Below are 24,081 nucleotides of genomic sequence, written 5' to 3' on the forward strand. Positions count from 1 at the left end.
AAAGTAACAGGTTTAAAAGTTAATGCTGGGAAGAGGAATAAAGACTCCAGTGTTGTGCTTCTGGACACAGATTAGTACAGGGAGCAGGGTACCATGTTCTGTTTGGAAATCTCCACACCTGTCTCCATAATGCAACATGTTTAAAGGCTTTGGAGCCCACAGGATTCCCAAAGTCAAGAAGTTTCTAAAGCAATGAGGAAGTGTCTTATTCTAGGTATAGACCAGAAAAGCCATGCTGCTGCTGAAGTCTTCAGGAGAAGATGGAAAGGTGGATGCCACCAGAAGATACTGAGACTTTCTGATGTGGATGATGCTATTTGACTCAGAACTAAAGTTTCTTGTTTGGAAATTAATTGGACGAGGGTTAGAAAATAAAATTTATTGGTTGTAAGTGATATATTTTTACTCTGGTAAATATTTCTTTACATATGGAACTTCTTCTTTTGAAACAACTTACTTAGAGCAAGTTTTACATCCTTGTTCCTCAGGCTGTAGATCATGGGATTCAGCATGGGCACAACAGAAGTATAAAACACAGAGGACACTTTCCCTTTGTCTTTGGAGCTGACTGACAAAGGTTGTAGGTACACGAACGCCAGGGAACCAAAGAAGACAGCAACAGCAGAGAAGTGAGAGCTGCAGGTGCTGAAAGCTTTGAATCTGCCCTCAGTGGATTTGATACGGAGGATGCTAGCAATGATGAAGATGTAAGAACCCAAGATGGTCAGGGTTGGAATAAAGATATTAAAAGCACTGAGGCATAGAAGTACTATCTCATTGACAAAGGTGCTGGAGCAGGCAAGCTCCATCAATGGGAAAAGATCACAGTAGTACTGGTTTATTATATTAGCCTTACAGAAAACCACTCTTAGCATGCAGAAAGTATGAACTGCTGCACCAATGATGCCCATGCCATACACCCCACTTACCATCCAGGAACAGACTTGGTAAGACATAGTAACATTGTAGAGCAAGGGATTACAAATGGCAACATAGCGATCATATGCCATGGCAGCCAACATGTGAAACTCAGATATAACAAAAGCAAGGAAGAAATAGAGCTGAGTCATACATTCCTCATAGGAGATGACATTCTTCTTTCCCACAAGACTTACCAGCATTTTGGGGTTGATAACAGTGGAGTAACAGAGGTCAATGAAGGAGAGACTGCTGAGGAAGAAGTACATGGGGGTGTGCAGATGGGAGCTGAGCAGGATAAGGATGATCATTCCCAGGTTCCCCAGCACTGTAAACAGGTAGATTCCAAGGAAGACGAGGAACAGGGGTAGCTGTAGCTCTGGTTGGTCTGTTAACCCAGAGAGAACGAATTCAGTCACCATGGAGATATTTCTTTGTTCCATTTCTCCTTGGATTTTCTATGTAGGAAGTGAGAAAAAGGTTATGTATCAAACATCTGCTTGATGTGTGGCATTGAACTTAAGTTTTTCATTCTGGTGTTTCCCGTTTTTAACAGCTCTTCATTTGTGTTACCATTTAAAGACTTTAACATGAGACATACAAATATGTACTTAATATATCTATGTGTATCTGTGTTCTATGAACCTCCCCAAAGAACAGATATAACAAATTTTATTGAATTTTCTAGCAATTCCTCATGCCTACCTCATAAATATAGTTTTATTTAAAATATCAACATCATCTAGGAATTCTCAAACAATTCTTTTAGAAAATTGTCACTGTAAGCTAATGAATGAAGCAATGTTAACATATTTATTCAGCATTGTAGTGTAGATTCTCATTAGAACAAATAAACAAGACACTGAAAATAAAGCTCCTCTAATAGTAAAGGATAAAATGAGAATGTCTCTACTTCTTAATAATACAATATTCTGTATAGAAAATTCTAACTTATATATAAAGAAATTTGAAGAAGCATTTAAATGGTCAGCAAATGTTAGGAGATCAACAACAAACTTAACAATGATTAAATTCATTTGTTATTCAATAAAAATAATTTGCATATATGGATATTATATGAAAGTAATATAAGACAATTTTCTTAGAATTGCAAAGTTCTGTGGAAAGGAATTAGGGACATACAGTAACAGACATGCTTCCATGCTCATGAGTCAATGAAAATATTTGGGACAGTGGATATATTTTCCAGTTCAATCATTAAACTCAATGCTATCCCTTTCTATTTCTCAATTTCCTGTTTGTTTGCTTTTTTTTTTTAATTTGTTTGCACAGGAATCATTATACTCCCATGAAAATTATGGCACCCAAGAAAATCAGAACCAATTTGAAGTGGGAAGATGAAGACCTAGTGCTCTCTCCTCTTGAATCTCACTACAATATTGAAAGGTTTGGCATAGTGTAGTACTGCTATAAGAGTAGATGTGCCAATCAATGGGATGAATTTGACATCCGAAAGAAGCTTACATTTATAATTTTTACGAATAAGGGCTTCAAGATAATTCAATGGGGAAAATTTCTATTATATGGCAAGGGGTATTTAGATATGTACTTGTTATTAATATGTAACTCTCATACAATTCAATCATATTAATTCAAAATGGGCCATTGGAAGTAAATATAACAGATGAAACTATGTTGATATTGAGGGAAAGCAGAAACAAAGTTTTACAAATTTGGAATTGCTTATATTTCTTAAATAAGTTGCTAAAATCAAAGGCTGTCATACAGAATTTGTAAAGGGAGCACTATATAAAGACTGATAACAAGGCATACAGGATGGAAAAAGTCTAAAGTATGATATCCATGGAAGAAATTTTAGATAGTGTACATAAAAACTAATGCAGTTTAACAAATAAAGATCAAATGATGCAATTAATAATAGCCAGAAGAAGGGAACAGCCATTCTTCTATTGGAAATGCACATGAAGCCAGTAAGCATTGGAAACAATATGCTTTATAATTCACTATTAAGGAAATTCAAATCACAGTTACAGTGAAATAACGTTTCACAGTGTTCAGGATGATTGCAATGAATGCTGTAAGTATTATAAGGATGTAAAGAAATTGGAATCCTCATATGTTTGGATAGGGTTTTCAAATAGTACAGCCTGGTAAACAATTTAAAATACTTCAAAATAAAAACTATGGAGTTATCTTGTAGCCCGGACATTTTAATCTAGTGATATACCACAAGAACTGAAAACATTCATTCACACAAAAATCTGCACAGAGTGGTTAATTGAAAGTGCTTGTGACATCACAAGGTTGAAAAAAAAAACACCAACTGTTCATCACTGGTGAATGGAGAGACAAGGTAAATCTTTTCCATAAAATGGAACACTGTTATTCAATAAAGAGACTTAAAGTCCCTGAGTAGATCATAGATCATGTCTTTAAAGAGCCTGAAACACTGTAAGTGAAAGGAACCAAGAATGGAAGGCAACAGATTGCCAGGAGCCCTTGATATGATGTATCAAGAACAGGTCATTCATACCGACATAAGCAGTTTAATGTCTTCGAGATATTATAGGATGGGAAAGACGGTACTAACATGACTGCTCATAGTAACAGAGTTAAATTTAGGATGGAAATTAAAATGTTCTACAATAGGATATGATGAAGGTTGTGTAATTCAATGTATATATTAAAAACACTGGATTATATTGAAGAATTCATATTTTATAATATATTTCATAATATGCTATACCATAATTTATGTGTTATAAAAGTTTAACCCGAATTAGATGACTGAAATAGAAAGATTCCAACACAGATGGCTGGATTACTACATGCCCGGAAGCCCTTCCCATCTATTGTCTACCTGGTGAGTACTGCTTTATTTATACCAAATATTCAGGTTTTCTCAGTATTGGAGCACTCCTCATCACACAGTCAACATCAACAGTTGTCTTCACTCATTGGGTGTCTAGCTGATCCAAACTGACTAACTGCCTTCAAGTCTGGCATGTTCTTTTAAGTTCTTCTGCTTCCTGCTCCTCTAACAGCACCTTCATGGTTGCATGCCTTTGACCTTGGTGGAAAATTCCAAACACCCACCCATATATCAGCTGTGTTAGCCTCCCTTTATCTCAGTGTTTCTCAAACTTCCTAATATTACAACCCTTTAATAGAGTTCCTCATGTTATGGTGACCCACAATCATAAAATTATTTTCATTGATACTTCATAACTGTAATTTTGCTACTGTTATAAATCATGATGTAAATATTTTTGGAGTTCGAGGTTTGGCAAAGGAGCTGTGACCCACAGGTTGAGAACTATTGCTTTGCCTGGTAAGTCTTACAGATGAGTGAGTCTCCAGTTTTGCTTGTCCATTAGTGCTCCTGAAGCAGAAATGACATACAGCAAATTTTAAACATTTATTATGGACAATTTGTTCAGATCGTACATATTCAAACAGTCGTGACACCACAATAATCAAGGTAAAGAATATACATGACATCTCCCAATGGCTCATTGTGTACTGTTACAGTTTATGTCCGTTTACAATGCTTAATTTGAGACCTACTCTTTTAAGTTTTGATTGTACATTGCATAGTTATTAATGACAGGCACAGCCTTGCACAGAATGTATTGATAATTTACCTTTCCAACATAAGTTTTTATATTGATCAATTCTTCCTATCGTTCTGCCTTCCTTTACATGTGAAGATATGTTTTTCTAAGAATTTTACTGTAATACTTAAAATATTTAAGTAGCCGGGCGGTGGTGGCGCACGCCTTTAATCCCAGCACTCGGGAGGCAGAGCCAGGCGGATCTCTGTGAGTTCGAGGCCAGCCTGGGCTACCAAGTGAGTTCCAGGAAAAGGTGCAAAGCTACACAGAGAAACCCTGTCTCGAAAAACCAAAAAAAAAATAAAATAAAAAAATAAAAAAATATTTAAGTAGAATAATTCAGTGCTTTTCTTTTTTGTTTTTGGCTTAGTTCGGTTTGTAAAATGTATTCCAAGTTTGTCTATGTTGATTTCAATTGTAAAATTTCCGTTGGAAAATAAAAAATATTGTGTTCTTTTAAAAGAAGTTAGTAATGCCACACAATAACACCCATGAAGTCACTAAACTATAATTAGACTATAAAATTTTATTTTTAACAGATTCTTAGAAAGTATTTAAACAGTTCTGCATTTCATTAACAAAATCTTTGCTCAATTTTATAATCATCCTATGTGCATTACACACTCATGTTTTTGGAATAAATATGGAGAAAAATATCTCATAGTTATGTTGACCCAGCGAGCATTTAAAAATTGTCCTAGAGTTAGAAGCTTATTTTTTAAAAAAAAGCATTATATCAAGAAGTTAGCTGATGATCATATACAAAAGTATTTTAAAATTTATAGAAAATAATAAATACATGCAGGATGATACTGCTTCAAAGGGATAGTTTGGACAAGAATGTAAACTTACAGTAAAAACCATTCAAAAGTAATAAACAGAAATTATGTTTCTGGTGTGGGGTATAGAGAGAAGCATAACACAGAGTCCCTGTTCCTCAGACTACTACAGTCTGCAAGGAAAGAGGGAGGGAGACTGCCTGGTTGCCTGATATTCAAAGTCAAGTGTTAAAATTATGGTTTTCATGTTCAAAATATGTAGTTCTATAAAAGTCATCAAAACATACAAAGCATTTAAATGTTTGATTGATGCAAACAAGGTGTGTGTATGAAGGAAGAGGTAAGAATAAGAGATATAGAGTTCCTTGGTGTCTTGTGCTAATTTGGTGGTGCATTTTGGATAGAGCATTATATGTTAAATCTATCCAGGCAAATTGATTGTTTATATTAAAGTTAGTTATACCTAGTATATACCTGACCAGTAGCACAAAAGGGGATTGCATTTATTATGTTGCCTCAGAGGACATAGTACAGCCAATTAGATAAACTTTGTGTTAACATCAAAACCAATTTAACTATTAAAAGTTAAACATATCTTTTCCTGCCTTCTGCTATGTCTCCTCAAAATATGAGTGACTATTTTGAGCTACTTTCCTATAGTGTGTAGATACTGGATCTTAGAAAATCTGTCTCATTCCAATGTGGAACGGTTCTAGAAGAAACTGAATTCTGTTGCTCACCTTTTCTCTACTTGGAAACTCCTGTCCCAGTTCTGTGTGAGATTTAGAGCCACGGACTTTGACATGAAACAGTTTTGTAGTAGGTGATGATAGTTCAATATAAAACCTCCCACTCTCTTCTATTCAGTGGATCAGGACATAGATTTCAAGTTCTATGTAATTCATATATTATGAATCAAGTGACATAATTCATGTCCTAACTTTACAAACCACTTATTGGAATGAAGTTAAGGTAGTTCTGATAAATTCTTGGTGTCATAAATAAATATATATCATTATAGCACATATATATATATATATATATATATATATATATATTCTCCCAAGATTTCTTATCATTAGTGTGAGCTGTGTAGAGTTAAGGAGGGGTGAGCTAAAAGCAATTAAAATTTCCTATTCTATTTCCCATGTGACATTCTCCCTGGTGTGTAATTCTCTCTGTTTTGAAATAGTAGTGATCTTTAGGTTAAGGCTAGAAGCTGAGCCCTGGTGGACATGTATGACACATATATGACACTGACTTTCAAACTAAAAATTATTTCTAAAATATGTGAAGCCAGGTCAATATTTTTCTGCTAATCTAAGCCTTGGGTAAATAATGATTTTTAATTATCATTAAATGTTGTTCCTTTCATGTCTGTATATTGATTTCAAGGTTTCCTAAAGGATGTCAGTGAAAGGTCAGGAGAACAACATGATGATGTAAGTAAATCTGGAACTAAATGGAAATTCAGGGAAAAACATATTATGAGCTTTTGTAATTATTTTAGGCTACATAATGAATTACTACTGGAGTTGCTTTCCGAATGGTGCAGGATAAAAATTCTGCATGCACTATATCCAGAGACTATGGATTCACCAAGAAAATAATGCACAGTGAACGATGGTAACTAGTTTTCTTGAATTGGAGAGTTAAGGACAAGCAATGGGGTTCTGTGAAGTAAACTATATGGTAGTAAATAAGAGTAGAGAATGCTTGTATTGATGGTGTTTAGTTTACTATAAACGTACATAAATTATTGACATGATTTAAAATGTGTTTTTATAGAAGGTGAACACATACACATACTTTCTACTTTAACTGCTCAGTGAAGTAAAACCAATGGACCAAAGTAACAGTGAGGAAACTGCCTTCATTCTTCAGTAAAAATAACCAGAGCAGCCTGAAGAAATGGATAATATTAGGTCTGGCCAAAACTGTTTAACATGTCAGGTAGTCCTGGCACATGCCTCTAATCCCAGCACTTGGGAGAGTGGTGGACAGATCTCTGTGAGTTTGAGGCCAGCCTGGTCTACAGAGTGAATAACAGGACATTCTGGGCTTTTACATAGAGAAACTCTGTTTTGAAAAAAGAAAAGATAAGAAAAACAAACAAACAAACAACAACAAAAAACTACCCGACATGTGTGAATCATGTTTTTGTGACAGAAAACATAAAAATGCTGAAACAAAATGAGTAAGTAAAAGGGAGATAAATTTGATAGAGGGGGATTTCCAGTGGTCAAGCTGCAACAAGTATATTTACAGAATAAATATATCAGTAGTAGGAAATAACAAGTGTAGCAATTAACGCTCATGAATCTGGGGATTGACAACACAGAAACACCTCAGATCATTTATCTAAATGTGTTTCTTCAAATAACAAAAGCAAGCAGGGCAGTGGTGGTGCATGCCTTTAGTGCCAGCACTCAGGACACAGAGGCAAGTGGATCTCTGTGAGTTCATGGCCATCTTGGTCTACAGAGTGAGTTCTAGGACAGCCATGGCTACACAGAGAAACTCTGTCTCAAAAAAAATAAATTAATAAATAAAATAAATGGAACAATTGCCATAATGAACCTATCCATCCTCTACATAGGTTATCCGATTGCTTTTGTTACTTTCTTTTGGTTTTTCTGCTTTCTCATTTGTGATAAGAAAAATCCTTATCAATAGCACACTGTATTCTTAACCATAGGTATTATGTCATACAACAGACACCTAGACTACATTTATTTATATTCTCAGTTATAACTCTGTATTCATGGAAGCACTCCATATTCCCCACTCCCTTGGCTTGGAACCACTGTTCTGTTTTTAACCATAAGATTTCATATTTTAGACATCTCATGAGAATGGTAACAAAAATTGTACTTTTACTTTACATTAGAGGCTGACTTATTTAATTGAGCATAAGGCTTATCATGTCTATTAGTATTTATACATCTCATTGCAAGTGGTAAGAAATGCTATCATGGACTCATGAGGAATTTCTCAGAAGACTAAGGAGGGAAGGTCATATTTTAACACTTTGAAAACTGGAAAAACAACATTGAGAATCAATGAAAATATATGTCTTATAGAAGTTATTTTCACACTACTTTAGAAAGTAAATTACATTGAATGTTTTATGCAAAATTAATTGGCATAATTTTCAGATAAAAGTTGCAATAAAGTTTTAAACTAAATTTACTTTGGCTCATTTTAAATTGTCAGATGCGAGACTTTCACCTACATTAAGATGACCATTTTTTCAAATTTCTTAAATCTACCCCTTAAATTTTAAAGGATAAGGCCATAATAGAATAAATCATGGTATGCATTGCTCATTAATAATGACTATAGCTTAGAATTAGACATGTGATCCAATACAAGGCTCAGTTTTAAATCATCCGTTAACACTGAGAAGAAACATCATTACTACGGTCTGTGTGATGATGTAGTGGTGGGCTTGACTAGAACCAGGTATGGTGGGACATGCATTGGTCCCTGAAATGCTGGAAAGGAGGTAGAGTCAAGAAGACTTTCCTAGGTGGCAAGGCTTCTGGAATAAAGACAGGAATAGAAATGAACTCAGAGTCATTGTGATTCGAGGGACTGCTCCATCCCAAATAATAGGCACCTTTCTAGTAGGCCTTACTAGTTATTAATATATTATGCATACTGTTTATGCTTGGCACATTTTATTTAATCATACTTAATACTATTATTGTCTATGAATAAAATGCTAAATTCAAAAATTAAATCCTAGATATAATATACAAAATACCTCCTGATACAATATACTCTCTCTTGTTTTTTAATCATTCAAACATGATTTCCTGTTTTTTTTTTCTTAAACGGCATTTGATACTTCATACATTTATCACATAACATAAACAACTTAATGTGAATAGATACACAAATATGGAATTTTGAGGGATGATAAAAGGAATACGATGAGCCAAAGTCATTAGACTGTAGAACTTAGTAATCTTCTGTGCGGTAATTTGCGAAGTAGCTGCTGGGTATTTGGGAGTTGTTAGCAGAACAGAAATGTCCATCTACAATATATCTAACTGTAAAACAAGAAAGAATCGTGTTTCTACTATATGTCATAATCTTGTATATAGAAATTCCAACTAATCTATTGAAAAATAATTACAACTAGTTGTAAATGTCAATAAGATCAATATGAAAACTCAATAATCATGCAATGCATTTAAAAATTATGAAAAGTGATTAAATATTTATTAATAATTTGAAAGTATTATAAGACCTCACATTTAGAATTATCAAGTATTACTGAAAGAGAGTAAAGAATCACATAAATGGAAATATCTCATGTTTATGAGTCAAAAGATTAAACATTATAAAACTTGTCATACTTCCTAAATTGAGCTTCAAATTGAGTCCGATCCCTATCAAAATTCAAATTCTGTTTTTCTAGTTATTGATCTCTGAAGCATAAATTCCCCATAAATATATGTGGGGCCCAGAATAATCAGAAGAAGCTTATATGACAGTAATGAACTTTAAAGTTTCACATTTCTCTACTTGAAACTTAACCCAATGTTACAGTGATCAAGATTGAGTAGTATCAGCATTAATACAGGTATACAGATTAATGGAGCATAACCAGCCTCCTAAAAATTACCTTACTTCTTTGTAGAATTAGATTGGTATAAACATTTTTTTCAAAAATCAATGGATACACACTTTATGCATCAAATAGAAGGACAATTAGATACATACTTGTAAATAATATGTAAAGCCTATCTCATATAAACACCAAAAACAGTTCAAGATGAATCCTAGAACTAAATTTAAAAGCTAAAGCCAGAGAAAGTGTGAGAAAGCAAAAGAGTAAATCATCACAATATTTGATTTAGTAATCCTTAAATAAGATTCCTAAAACCAATGTTGCTGTACAAAATATGAAACTGAACACAAAAAAACCACAATGATTTGAATCTATACTTAAAACACAGGCTACATACCATATTTGTCTTTTTGAGTCTGGGTTACCTCACTCAGGATGATTTTTTCTAGATCCATCCATTTGCCTGCAAACCTCATGATGTCATTGTTTTTCTCTGCTGAGTAGTATACCATTGTGTATATGTACCACATTTTATTTATCCATTCTTCAGTTGAAGGGCATCTAGGTTGTTTCCAGGTTTTGGCTATTACAAACAATGCTGATATGAACATAGCTGAGCAAGTGCTCTTGTGGTATGATTGAGCATTCCTTGGGTATATGCCCAAGAGTGGTATAGCTGGATCTTGGGGGAGATTGATTCCCAATTATCTAAAAAAGCGCCGTATTGATTTCCAAAGTGGTTGTACAAGCTTGCATTCCCACCAGCAGTGGAGGAGAGTTCCCCTAGCTCCACATCCTCTCCAGCATAAGCTCTCTTCAGTGTTTTTGATCTTAGCCATTCTGACAGGCCTAAGGTGGTATCTCAGAATTGTTTTGATTTGCATTTCCCTGATGATTAGGGATGTTGAGCAATTCCTTAAATGTCTTTCAGCCATTTGAGTTTCCTCTGTTGAGAATTCTCTGTTTAGTTCTATAGCACATTTCTTAATTGGACTGTTGGGCATTTTGATGTCTAATTTCTTGAGTTCCTTATGTATTCTGGATATCAGTCCTCTGTCAGATTTGGGGTTGGTGAAGACCTTTTCCCATTCTGTAGGCTGTCGCTCAGAAAGACAAACATGGTATGTCCTCACTCATAGGAGGATACTATATATGGAACAAGGATGAATGGACTGCTACTCACATCACCAGGGAGGCTATCTGGAAAACAGGACCCCAAGAAAGACAAGGGGATCGCCCAGTGACGGAGAATTGGATGAGATCTACATGAACAGCCTGGACTTGAGTGGGGGTAATGAAGGGCAAGGGTCGAGGGAAAGAAAGCTTGGGGGAGCGGAAGATCCCAGCTGGATCAAGAACAGAGAGGGAGAACAAGGAATAAAAGACCATGATAAATGAAGACCACATGAGAATAGGAAGAAGCAAAGTGCTAGAGAGGCCCACAGAAATCCACAAAGATTCCCCTGCAATAGACTGCTGGCAATGGTCAAGAGACAGCCCGAACTGACCTGCTCTGGTGATGGGATGGCCAAACACCCTAATTGTTGTGCTAGAAATCCCATCCAATGACTGAGGGATCTGGATGCAGAGATCCATGGCTAGGCCCCGGGTGGAGCTACAGGAGTCTAATTAGCGAGAAAGAGGAAGGTTTATATGAGCGAGAATTATTGAAACCATGGTTGGATAAAGCACAGGGACAAATAGCCAAACAAATGGAAACACATGAACTATGAACCAATGGCTGAGGGGTCACCAACTGGATCAGGCCCTCTGAATGAGTGAGACAGTTGATTGGCTTGATCTGTTTGGGAGGCACCCAGGCAGTGGGATTGGGTCCTGTGCTCATTGCATGAGTTGGCTGTTTGAAACCTGGAGTTTATGCAGGGTCACTTGGCTCAACCTGGGAGGAGGGGACTGGACCTGCCTGGACTGAGTCTACCAGGTTGATCTCAGTCCTCAGGGAAGGCTTTGCCCTGGAGGAGGTGGGAATGGAGGGTGGGCTGGGTGGAAGGGGAGAGGGGCGGGAGGGGGGAGAACAAGGGAATCCGTGGCTGATATGTAGAACCGAATTGTATTATAAAATAAAATTAAAAAAAAACAGGCTCTAATAATACAGGGTATTGGACTTGCTCTTGGTTGCCCACAGAACTTGATGGTACGACTCTACTGCTGAAGACAACACACACTTTGGTCCCAGGACACAGAGAAATAAACTCAATTCTAACCCTCAAGCCTTCCTCCTACACACTAGCTTTTACAGTACATAAGATGTACTGTGTAGGTGGGTTGTGGAGTGTACTAGCTAGGGTTTTTATTGTGCTAAACACCATGATCAAAAGCTTGTTTCAATTTACAGATTATAAGTCCACCATCTAGGGAAGTCTGGGCAGGATCTTGGAGACAGGAACTAGAGCAGAGGCTATGGAAGAATGTGACTTACAGGCATTCTTCCTATGGCTTGCAAAGCCTGTATTTTTATATTTCCCAGAACTACTAGCATACCTGTAACATCACACACAGTGAGCTACACCCTTTCAAATCAATTGCCAATCAATAAAATTTATGCTAGTTTTACTTAAAAGCAAAGCTGGGGAGGGCATTTTCTCAAATGAAGTTCCTTCTCACATGATTCTGACTTGTGTCAAGTTGACAAAAAACTAGCAAGCCCAGAGAAAGGCCACCAGTAATATTGATTAGCAGTGAACTATAATTCGCATGGAAATCTGTCCATATATGCCATGGATGCAAGAATGTTATGACATAAACAACTCTACTTTCTGGTCAGAGTTAAGCCCTGTTACACAGGAGAAAACACATTCCTACTATGGCAAATATAGGCTAAAACACATGGTTGGGAACCCCACAGGCCCCAGCAGTGAATCCTCTACTATTATTGTGCTAAATAGACAAAATATCAAACTGCTGTATAAGTTCCTAACTCTTTACCTATAGATTAGTTGCAGTTCTCCGTTTTCATCAGAGATGTTTCCTTGCAAAGCAGAAGGCAGTTAACACAGAAACTCACAACTGTTCAAGTGTAGAGAATAAAGGTCTGTGGAGTTCTCCAGTACAAATGGAAATCTGTATCACAATGTCTCCCCCAAAGCTCAGGGACCATCATGGAAGAGGGTGTAAAAAGATTCTAAGAGGCAGACAAAGGAAAGACTGGGGGAAAAGTGTTTATAGACATGGCAGAACCTCTGCACCCAGGAACTCACAGCAACTATGGTTGTCTGCACAGTGCCTGCAGGAGATCAAAGCAGGGAACTTTCCAGAAGGATGAGGGAGGGGATCATGAGCCCTGACTCCTATTTGAGGAACTACTGACAGATGAGAGCTTCTAGGAAAGGTAGAATTAGTTTTCTATAAGAGTGTGACCACCAGAATGTTGATCAAGTTCCAGTAGATGACCACACACCCTTGAGTTTACTGTCAACACAAATTGAACTCAGTGGGTCAGACAAAAAAATTGTAGAGAGGACACTACATTGGAGGTTAGCTAGAAAGTTGAGTAAAAGCTGAACAAAATCCTGTTTTCATGTTAAAAACACATGGATCCATAGAAAGGAAATGTTTTTGACAATGATGAATAAAACTTGATGACTTATCACCCCTAAAATATTATCCACACATTGAAAATTTATATAAAGTAATTTACCTCTAGTATCCACATGACTAATGCCACAAATGAGAAATACATGTAATATGTATTCCTTTGGAGTTGAGAGCTACAGCCAGAGATATACTCCATTTCCATAATGAAATTTTCTAACCATGAAGCATGTATGTAATACTTTAAAGGAAAGATGGGTCAGAGAAAATGACATGTGATTACTTTCCTGTAGCTTTAGAGAGTTCTTATAAAATCTCCCTGTTTTGTTTTGGTTTGTTTTTGTTTTTGTTTTTAATTTTCTGAGAAACAAAGAAGACAACAGGCAAAGTATAAAGAGTTCACTCTTGAGTTTGGAGGAATCAAAGATAAGGCTTGAAGGTGGTCACAGACACTCCATAGAGGCTTCTGATGCAAAATGAGACATTAACATTCATTGAATTAAGCTACTGTGGCATAATGGAATCTTATTTTATAGAAATTTAATTCTTAAATATTAAAATTAAAATTGGTAATATGTTAAACGTAAAAGCCAACAAAGTGGCCATTTATTGGCATTATCAAGAGTTATGCATAAATCATGAAAATAAAACCACAACCCATGTTGCATCACTTCCTGTATGATTAAAAAGAATGTTAAAGCTGAACTTTACAAAGGACAATAGACTACACACTCCAAGGCAGTTTTGGGTTCTGTGCATATTCAATAACCGATTTCTACTTAAATAATACTAATAAAAGAAATGAGCAGGAGGGAGAAAGAGGAAAAGAGAAAAAGGGGAGATGGAGGAGGAGGGCAAGGAGGAAGAAGAAGAGGATTTGAACAGTAGCAGTGTGGTCACTGGTCAGAGTGGAGGGGAAAATGAGAGATTGTCAATCATCAGGTATAATGTTGAATTATAGAAGACTGGAAGATGAACACATTCTGAAGGTCTGCTTTACAATACCATTCCTGCAGTTAGTTAAGTTGTTTTTTTTTTTGTTTTTTGAGACAGGGTTTCTCTGTGTAATTTTGTACCTGTCCGGGATCTCACTCTAGTCCAGGCTGGCCTTGAACTCACAGAGATCTGCCTGTTTCTGCTTCCTGAGTGCTGGAATTAAAGGCATGTGCTACCACAGGCTGGCTGTTAAGTATTTTTTAACCACAACTCTTACGTAAATAACCAAGCACATAAAAGTCCAGTATCTACTGACAGGCAAGATGTGCCCACTTTTGCCATAGTTACAGGGGTAACCAATAATCTTTCATTGTTTTTGAGTTCCACTCCACAAGAGGCAAATGATGTACTATACTGTACATAATTACAAAACCTATGATAAGAGGATGTTAGGATCTAGAGAAAAACTTACTTCTGTTTAGCTTAATGATCATGCTGCCAAGCTGACTTACAAAGTTTTCAGCTTACACCATTGGCATGTGTTAATAATCCCAGCTTTAATAGGAAAAGGCTGTTTATAATGAATGACAGTGAATGTAGAGACACATGGCTGCTCAAAGTGCTTCAAATCAGTGACAGTAGATTGCTTAATCCTAAACAGAGCATTGACATCATCATCTCTTCTAAGCCTTAGGGACCATTGGGGAAAAAAAGAGGCAGTAAGCATGTAAGAGCCAGAAGATATGAAGTGGGACTATAAAATGCTGTATTCTGTGCGGAGCACAGCTAATGAAATTATAATTCATAGAAGCTTTTGATACCTGCTTTAGGCCTTCACAAGGCTAAGCTATCCATCAATTTTGCATCTCTTTCCATTACACTATTAGCTTCTGATGGATTGCAGTAGAAAGGCAGGCACTTCATTCAGTTTCATACCCACTGAGGAGCTCACCAGACTCCAATGACTATTTCCAAATCTATGGTCACACAGGCCACCCTGGTTAAATTCAGTAGGAGTCAACCAAAATTAAGGGACACTAGAGCCCTCACCTCCACTAATTAGTGTTCTTGGTACTGGAAGGTACTCTGTACTCTACCAAAGGAGAATGAGGCAAGCTAACACACAGTCAGGTTTAGAAAGGCCCAGAGTAGCTTCCAGGGTTATTAGGACCATGATTGGTGTTAGCCCAATCTGTAGACTCTGTGGATAAAATAATCACGTAAATCATCACCTAGTAAAATCAATCTATCTTTCTTCATATTACATGCAAGATTTGGACAAAACTGTAATTCATGATTGGCTTGATTGTGCATGTTTTGTGTAGGTAACAACACCTGCTTTGAGTTCATGAGTACTATGGCTTTGTCATGGACAGAAGACACTGACTTATGGTAGTTCTACCTGACTTCTGGTTCTTAGAAAATTTCTTCCACCTCTTTCTGTTCTATGAGCAATGGTAACACTGTGATAAGTGTTGGTGGGGCAGATTGGATGATATAGATGGTCATTTAGAACTAAGTATTCCACAGTCACTTATTTACTGTCTACCTTGGACCAGTAATGAGTCACGTGGCAATACCTTGAAAATAAATATTAAAAAAAACAGTAAATAGTTTCAATACCAACTATTAAAGAAAAGTGACTAAGTAGGAGTAATGTAATATATGATGCCACTTGAATCACACAGGTATTCATGGGAAGATCTGGGAATAGGGGCTTAAGAGGTAGCTCAGTCTTTAAGAGCTCTGCCTTCTCTTATGGATGACCAGAGTACAAGTCCCAGGTCCCACATGGCAGCTCAGAACCATTTGTAACTCTAGTCCAAGAACATTCTCTTCTGGCCTCTGCTGTATGTATTTGTTATGTGTAAGAGTATATGCTTGCATGAAATATACAAATATATATATATATATATATATATATATACATGCAGACACTGTAATATGTAACATAAAAATAAATTATTTTTGAAAAATAATAAATGGTCTGGATATAGAATGACTCCATCTAAATAATAATAAATTTGTCAACATGAACACTGAGATCCATGTTCATTGATCAATAATTCCTTTGGACAGACCCTTGTCTTGCAAATTACCTACATATGTACTCCCAGCAATCTTGAATCCAAGATATCAGCTCTCTGGTAAGTAATTCCTTCCTTTGAAAACCAGTGGCAGAAAGATTGAGGAAATACACTAAATTATGGTTGTGTTGGAAATTGTTGATATGGAAAGTTAATAAATGAACTTTTTCTTTGTAGAGCACTCAACAAATAGTTACTTGAATACAGAGACCCCCATAGTACCTTTGGATTACCTGCCCTACACTCTCAGCGTGGTTGCCACCATCAGTTCCCTGCATGGCATTGAGAGGATCCAATCTAACTGCTCCTTGATTCCTACTCAGTACCTTGCAGATGACAAGACTTCTGATCAGGTGAGTAGTAAGAGAACACTATTGTCACCCCCCTCTGTCTTCATTGTTGACTTGATCCTCACTCAACCTTCCCACATCTACTTTGCTTTTTCTGGCCATGCTTCCTCCCTACTCTGGGGAAAGTGTAGACTCTTTCTCAACCAGTTTTCCTGTCCTTCTGATTGTGCTCCTGAAGTGAGAAGCCTGAAACACTGAACTCTGACCTTATCTCAAGAACCAATCAATGGCAGTTCTAACATGGCTAATTTGCTGGTCTCCTACACAGGTTTCCTTGGCTGAAGGACATAAGTTTGACCGGGATGTGGAACTCCTGGTTTGCTACAATGAAGTGCACAGCCCCAGTGTAGCTGTGGAGATGGGGATACCAGACATGAAGCCAGGTATGTTCTATCTCCCACTATGGTCCCTTTGTAAGATATAACTCCCAATTATCCTTGATTTTCTACCCTCTATCCAAGATCAGTATATGGCCATTGAAATATTGACTTTTCACTTCCACATGGAAAAATGATTAGGCTTTATTGGTAATCAGGTGTTTCTTTTTTGTCTTATAGGCTAATTTACATAGATTAACAGATAATTAGAAGAAAAAGTGTGTTCAAATAATTTATAATAAAATATGCAGCTCATTATCAACATACAACAATGATTGGTCTTTACAAAATGTTAAATTAAAAAAATGGTTCTGTGACTACTCCTTTCACGGGATCAGTAGTATCCAAATCTGATGAAGACTCATGCTTTACATGCTGTGGTGAGTTTTACATTGTCAGAAAAAGGTGAAGCAAATCAATTTGTTTCGATTGTTTTGAAAGTATTTGGCCTGCAAATATTAAATACTCCTTTTGGCAATTCTAAATTTTTACAATATTTCCCCTGAAATAAATCAAAATATTTATATGATATGATGATATTAACATATTATCAAATATTATTAATTAAAATTTAATAGAGTCACAATTTGTGTCATTAGTTACATGATGCTTTATAATGACATTATTAAAAAATGTACATTAACAAATTGGAAGAATTTAGAAAGAAGATCTTCAAATAATGTGAAGGAAAAAGATGTTATAATTCCTATTAACAGCACTATAAAAGAAGAGTTGGATTAGGAAAATAACTGTACTATAATCTAAGCAAAATTTGAAATAGATGAATAATAATGACACTTTAAGAAAATATGTTTTATTCATTAACTCATCACATTTGGATGTCATCTTGCTGCCACTTCTTTATTTTTTTGTCTTATGACAAATAGGAGTAGCCAAGTTTAATACAGAATTAATTTTAGGTCTCCTGTGTCCTGTAGAAATTGAACTTCAAAACAATCATAAGAATCTACCTCAAACTCTTTTTTTGTAGCTTCTTTAATTTTTCCTTAAAGTAAGGTGAGCTTCTTGGTGACTTTTGTTTCTTATCTACATCTTTGTCATTTAAAACACTTCCTTATAAGTGTACTTAACTTTTATTAAAGCTGGCACAGCCCACATGGGTGTTTTGCTTTCTTTGGCTTTTCTGACCCATTCTGCACTGAGTTGCAGAGATGATCACACAACCCAAAAAGGGTGCTGCAACTCTTCATTTCCAGGTTGAATATATGGAAGCTCCTTGGGGGCCAAAGGTATTCACAGTGTGACATCTGGGCTTGGGCTTATGTTGCTGTAATTGAAGTACTGTGAAGACATTACCACAAACCTGGGTTTCTATACAAACCTCCTAATAATATCACATTATCAATATTTGACAAAGGTGAATTCACACTGAACAACAAGTAGGGACTTTATAGTCTTCCCCCACTATTTGACCACTCCTCTCTGAGGTCACTGAAGGGAATCCCAGTTTCCTTGGGTTTCTTGTAACTGCTTCATATCCCCTGTAGTTCTATGTTCTCTGTCTTTGTTGTTGACTTCTTGAACTCCTGTTTGTGTTTTCATGAAGTATTCAAGCTCAGATTTGGTCTTCAGTTAAGAATATTTTAATCCATGATATAGAAGTTCAAGATGCTGCAACTTAATATGTAATAACTGAGGACTCAATTTCTTCCTTTCTGTGACATCTTCTTGGTTTCATGAATGTTTTCTCATCTCTTTTCTGTAAGCAAGCTTGCAGGCATTCATGGGACATAGTTGGTCACATCTCAGTCTTGGTAATTCCTTCCATCTGTGATTCCTAGTTCCTGTTTCCCAGGGCACGTACTTTTCTAGATGACTTCCTATTCTCATATCCTTCAGAAACACAAAGAAAGCTTAGAGGCGGTTTGGCTCACTAAAATCCTTTAATGTGATCATGAAGCAGAGCAGTACATGACCTAACTGATATGTTAAACTTAGAATGAATAATTACACAAAATTTAAAAGGAGAAAAATGTAGAAAATTATAATTAACAGCCCAGTATGAGAGCCTTACCCTGAATGGTGTAAGCATATTGTATCATTTACCTTACAATAACTCTATAGTAGTACTTACTACTTTGATACTTCAGAAGATGAAACTGTGACTAAGAAGTAAAATTGCTCACTTATATAAACAAGGAAGTTCTGACTTATGAAACTGAAATCCCATGAATTGGTTTGAAAGAACTATTAGACACTACACAAGGAGTGCTGATATCTCCATGACCTTGTTCTAAACAGTGTGGACATCCATTCCCAGAAGAGTGCTAGTGTCATGATAGCCATCTGTATCCTAGAGTGGGAAGAAATCTACTTTACACATGCAAAACACACTACTCTTGCATAAGATGTATGTCTCAAGATCTGGATCTGGTTCACATTTATAATGTTTTGACCCAGTTTTCTAGGGGAACTTTCCTGAGTACCTTGCTCATGAAATTTGTCATCTTAAACATTATGCATATGAGCATCATTTACCCCTAATGGTCCAATTGAAGATGTAATCAGTGACCCAGGTGATTATGCTCCCATGAAGATTACTCTTCAAAAAGATTTGAAGAGATTTACCTCTGTCAGAAATCTTGTCTGTATCTTTTAGGTCAGACTGGAAGCTGCTAAGCTATTGTGCCCTATTCAATTGTTAAGATGCCTAGAATTTGCACACACTGATATTGCTGTGTTATTCTCTGTTAACTTCTACCCTGACTTCCTTCCTTTCCTTCTGTTCTGTTTGTTTTTCTTTTATGCTAACAATTCACATTACTCCTGTGCACACAGCATAAAAGGAGAAAACAAGGGGTTTTATATTTGAGTTTCTCAGTTCTTTGTTGAATTGATAATTGATTCTTGGAGACTTTAGAACACCTGAGTTTGACTTGTTCTACATGGTATCATGGCATCCCATGTTTTTAAAGGGACAGAGTGACTCAAGGATTTTCCAGTTAACTAGCTGACCACTTATTTTCTCTAAAATTTAAAAATTGTTTTCCACTCTACATTGATGCTACAAAGTCATTGTTCCTTATTTTTCTAAAGCTGAAGGACATATTGAATTATGTCTTCATATTTACCCAAGTGCCTCATTCTTTAAGTAGACAGAGTTGTCCAGTTTCTGTGGAATGGCAGTTTGCCAGATTGTACTAATTTTACTCACATCAACTTTAGAAATGGTTTCCAATTGCTTTATTTTCTAATTAAATTGATCATTCGTGTTTTTCAGTATTAGCCAATTAGTACATAATAATGTAGTGTCTTATTTAAATTTTATTTTTCCTGGTATCTCTACTTCATACACCTTTTAATATTTAATAGCCATTAGAGTGGCCTTTTTGATATTCCTTCAAATCTCTATACTACTGTTATTATTTTCTCTAGGGGATTTTTTTTACTGAGATATATTTGATTTTATGTTTTGAATATGAATATATTGATGACTATTTTCTCACTCTGTAGCTCACATCTTCACTAACAACACTGTTTTCTCTATTTTGTTTTTTAAGATAGGCTTCCCTATGCAGTCCTGACTGGTCTGGAACTCCTTTACTAGACCAGGCTGGCCTCAGTGGGTGTCCTTCTGCCTGCCTCTGCCTCTAGAGTGCTGAGATTGCAGCCACGGGCTACCATCCCTGACTCAAGTGATCCATTTCAATTTCTATTCTCCGAGTTTCTGTTTGTAATTACTACTTTTGTATGTGCCCTGTTAAATATACTTACTATTCAAGCTACGCAAATAGTATGTTTTTTCCTTTCAAAGGATTTTACTGTCTCTGTATATTGGTTCTTTGCCAATTTCATATATGTACATTGTACATTCTGGTTATTATCTCCTCTCACCCTTTCTTATCTCTCGTCTCCATCAATCTTCCCTTCCCATGTTTATAAGTTTTTATTTTATAGTGTGAGCCATTTTGTTTAATTAGGGTCATCTCTATGATGATTGGATTGGAACTCTCCATTGAATCCTGGTGGGCTTACCCTTGAGAATACAACTGAGAGCTATAAATCCATATTTCTTTAAACTTTAGGATGGTACTCCCATAATAGTTATGTAATTATTGCATCAGTGAGTATATCCTGTCCAGCAGATAGTATAATAGTTTGTAGGGCTCACTGTTGGTTAAGATCATTGATGCCTTTTCTCCCTCAGCAGCCTTTACAGTGTCTCTTGATTTCTGTATGTCATACAATCAAGTTGTGTGGTGGATTCAGCATTACGGTCTTATCTCTCTTTGGTATCTAATCATGAGCAATGGCAATACCTCACCTTGTTTTCTGGGCCTCTCTAAGCAATATCTCATAAGTGGTTACCTGTTTCCTGGCATTGGGTTTTTGTCAGTAACTGACTGGAACACCCATCTTAAAAAGGTCTTATTAATAAAAAACCCAGAGCCAGATATTGTGGTGAAAGCTGAAAGATCACAGAAACAGAACAAGCCAGCCACAAGTTCTTACTTCTATGAAATCCTCAGTCTCAAGAGTGAGTTTTTGTTTCCTTAGTCTTATATAACTTTTTCTGCCCTGCCATCTTACTTCCTGGCATGTGTGCTTCCCAAGCAAAGACATGAGATCTCAAGTGCTTGGATGAAAGGTGTGTGCCACTATGCCTGGCTCTGTCCCCAGTATGGCCTTGAACTCACAGAGATCCACAGGGATCTCTGTCTCCCTAGTGATAGGATTAAGGGTATGTGCCACCACTGTCTGGCCTCTATACCTAATTTAGTGGCTGGTTCTGTCCTCTGATCCCCAGATAAGTTTATTAGGGTACACAATACATTGGGGTATGCAATATATCACTACAGTCTTTGACCCCTCTGGCTCCTACAATCCTTCCTCCCTCACCTTCTGCAGGATTCCCCCAGCTCTGGTTAATGTTTCCTGTGGGTCTCTGCATCAGTTCCTAGGTGAAGTCTCTCTGATGATCATTGGACTAGGCACCAATGACTCACATTAATGAAGAGTCCACAGATACAGAGTGTATCAGCCAAGATATCAGGGCATTTATTTGTCAAGTTTGTATTTTTATACTTTACTAAAGGAATTTTGTAGATAGATAGATAGAACTTAAAACTGGTTTTGCAAATTCTTTCAGCCCTAGATCTTCATTAACAAAATGCAACTAAACCTTTCTTCATAAAAGACTTGTGACATAAATTTTATCACTTATTTTAGCATTTATTACATCCTATAAAAATAAAACCTGATTTCTATGTGATAGGATTGGATTGACTTTGAAGTAAGTACCTTATCTCTTCATGACTTTTTGACTATCTCATGTTAACTGATAATTCTGCTATGGAGAACCCATCTCTACTGTTCATTATTCCACTGTTGCAGATGTTTCTCATTTGGTATTGGAGAAGGAGCCTTCATCAGTTTAATCAAAGGCATCACCCGGGTGTCAGGGGGCTCTGCAGAGTTTATCACAAGCAAGGACAGGATGCAGACCAAGGTGAGAGCAGGCTGAGTGTTCCAAGTTGCAAATGCAGAGTGAGTATAGGACAGGACAGGGGCACTGCTGCAAAGGCAGGTGACCCACTCTCCTGGAGGACACACTTGGATGAGTCTCAGGCTGCACCCTTAGTGAGTCTACTTGATACTTTGTTAAAAAGGGGTCCAGTCTAATATCTAAAGACTGGCATCTGACTCTGGTAGCTGGAGATCCAGAGAGGAGATAAAGAGGTTGTGACTTTTGTTTTGAAGACCAGAGAGAAAGGTGAAAGTTTTGGCTGCTCTGTCTGAGCCTGAAGTCTGTGCCCTCAGTAGATTGGGTAGAAATCCACTCTCTATGCAAAAGACACAAAGAAATGATGTGTGTGTGTGTGTGTGTGTGTGTGTGTGTGTGTGTGTGTATGTGTGTGTGTGTGTGTATGTGTGTGTGTGTTACCTAGTAAAGAGGACCCTACTTTTTCCTCTTTAACTTGTCCTTCATTAACCTCTGTTATTCCTCTGTGATTACACTCAAAATGCTGATGAACTTCAAATTAGAGAAGAACATTATCTCCTATATGGGATGTATGACCCAACTCTACTTTTTTTTTTGCCATTTTTGAATGTTACGTGCTGACAGCAATGGCCTATGATCGCTATGTAGCTATCTGCAATCCACTCTTGTATAATGTCATGTCACCTAAGGTGTGCTCCTATCTTATGCTTGGGTCATATTTGGTGGTGTTTTCTGATGCCATGATTCATATAGGATGTGTTCTGAGATTGTCCTGCAACAGAAACACCATGGACCATTATTTCTGTGATCTTTATCCTCTGTTCCAGTTCTCCTGTACCAGCACATATATCAATGAGATGTTTTTATGTTCAGGAGCATGGGTTAACCCAAACATGCAGCATCATTGAAAAGTCCCATGTACCATGGGTGAAAACTCCTAAGAAAGTGCATCATGGAGTCCTTGGAAATTACATTTCTAAATTTAAAGATGTTCCAAGCACCCAATCATTTCACAACAACCCCCATAATATTTAAGGAGATGCCATTGCTCCTTTGTAGACCTTAACAGCACCTCAGTATGTGATCTGTGAATGGACTTAGAATGTTTCAATTTTCTTGAGATGAAATTTGTCCAGAATATCTTCACAGATTCTCTGTATACATGATACCTTATGTGAGATGGGAGCTTTGGTGTATTACTACCCTGTAGTAATGTCGAACTAATGCTTTCTGTAGTTGGGAAATGTGATTTCGGGTCATGTCTCTGCTGTTCCCTAGGCATTTGATCTTGACAGTTACTTTATCCTGCCATATTTTGCTTCACTGATACATTTGTAATAATGAAACCTAGCTCACTGTATCACTGCAAGAGCTGAAGAAGTTATTGAAGGTGCCTAAAATGCTTTTCCTTGATGTGTCTTCACTACAATTATTAAAGTC

At 36.7% G+C, this 24,081-nt stretch overlaps 1 protein-coding gene across 2 annotated transcripts; it reads right to left on the reverse strand.

Annotated features, from left to right (window-relative positions):
* Window positions 1–422: 422 nt before the first annotated feature.
* LOC131914210 (olfactory receptor 8G50-like) lies at window positions 423–5,199 on the reverse strand. Of its 2 annotated transcripts, XM_059266799.1 has the most exons (2): window positions 5,189–5,199; window positions 423–1,350 (listed from the first exon to the last, which is right to left on the reverse strand). In XM_059266799.1, exons 1-2 carry the CDS (start codon window positions 5,197–5,199, stop codon window positions 423–425), a joined length of 939 nt encoding a protein of 312 aa, XP_059122782.1. The 2 variants fall into 2 exon arrangements, with proteins under 2 accessions (XP_059122782.1, XP_059122783.1); XM_059266800.1 differs by lacking the exon at window positions 5,189–5,199 and having other exon boundaries at window positions 423–1,367.
* Between the last annotated feature and the right edge of the window lie 18,882 nt (window positions 5,200–24,081).

This window comes from Peromyscus eremicus, chromosome 7 (genome assembly GCF_949786415.1).
Source record: "Peromyscus eremicus chromosome 7, PerEre_H2_v1, whole genome shotgun sequence".
NCBI lineage: Eukaryota > Metazoa > Chordata > Mammalia > Rodentia > Cricetidae > Peromyscus > Peromyscus eremicus.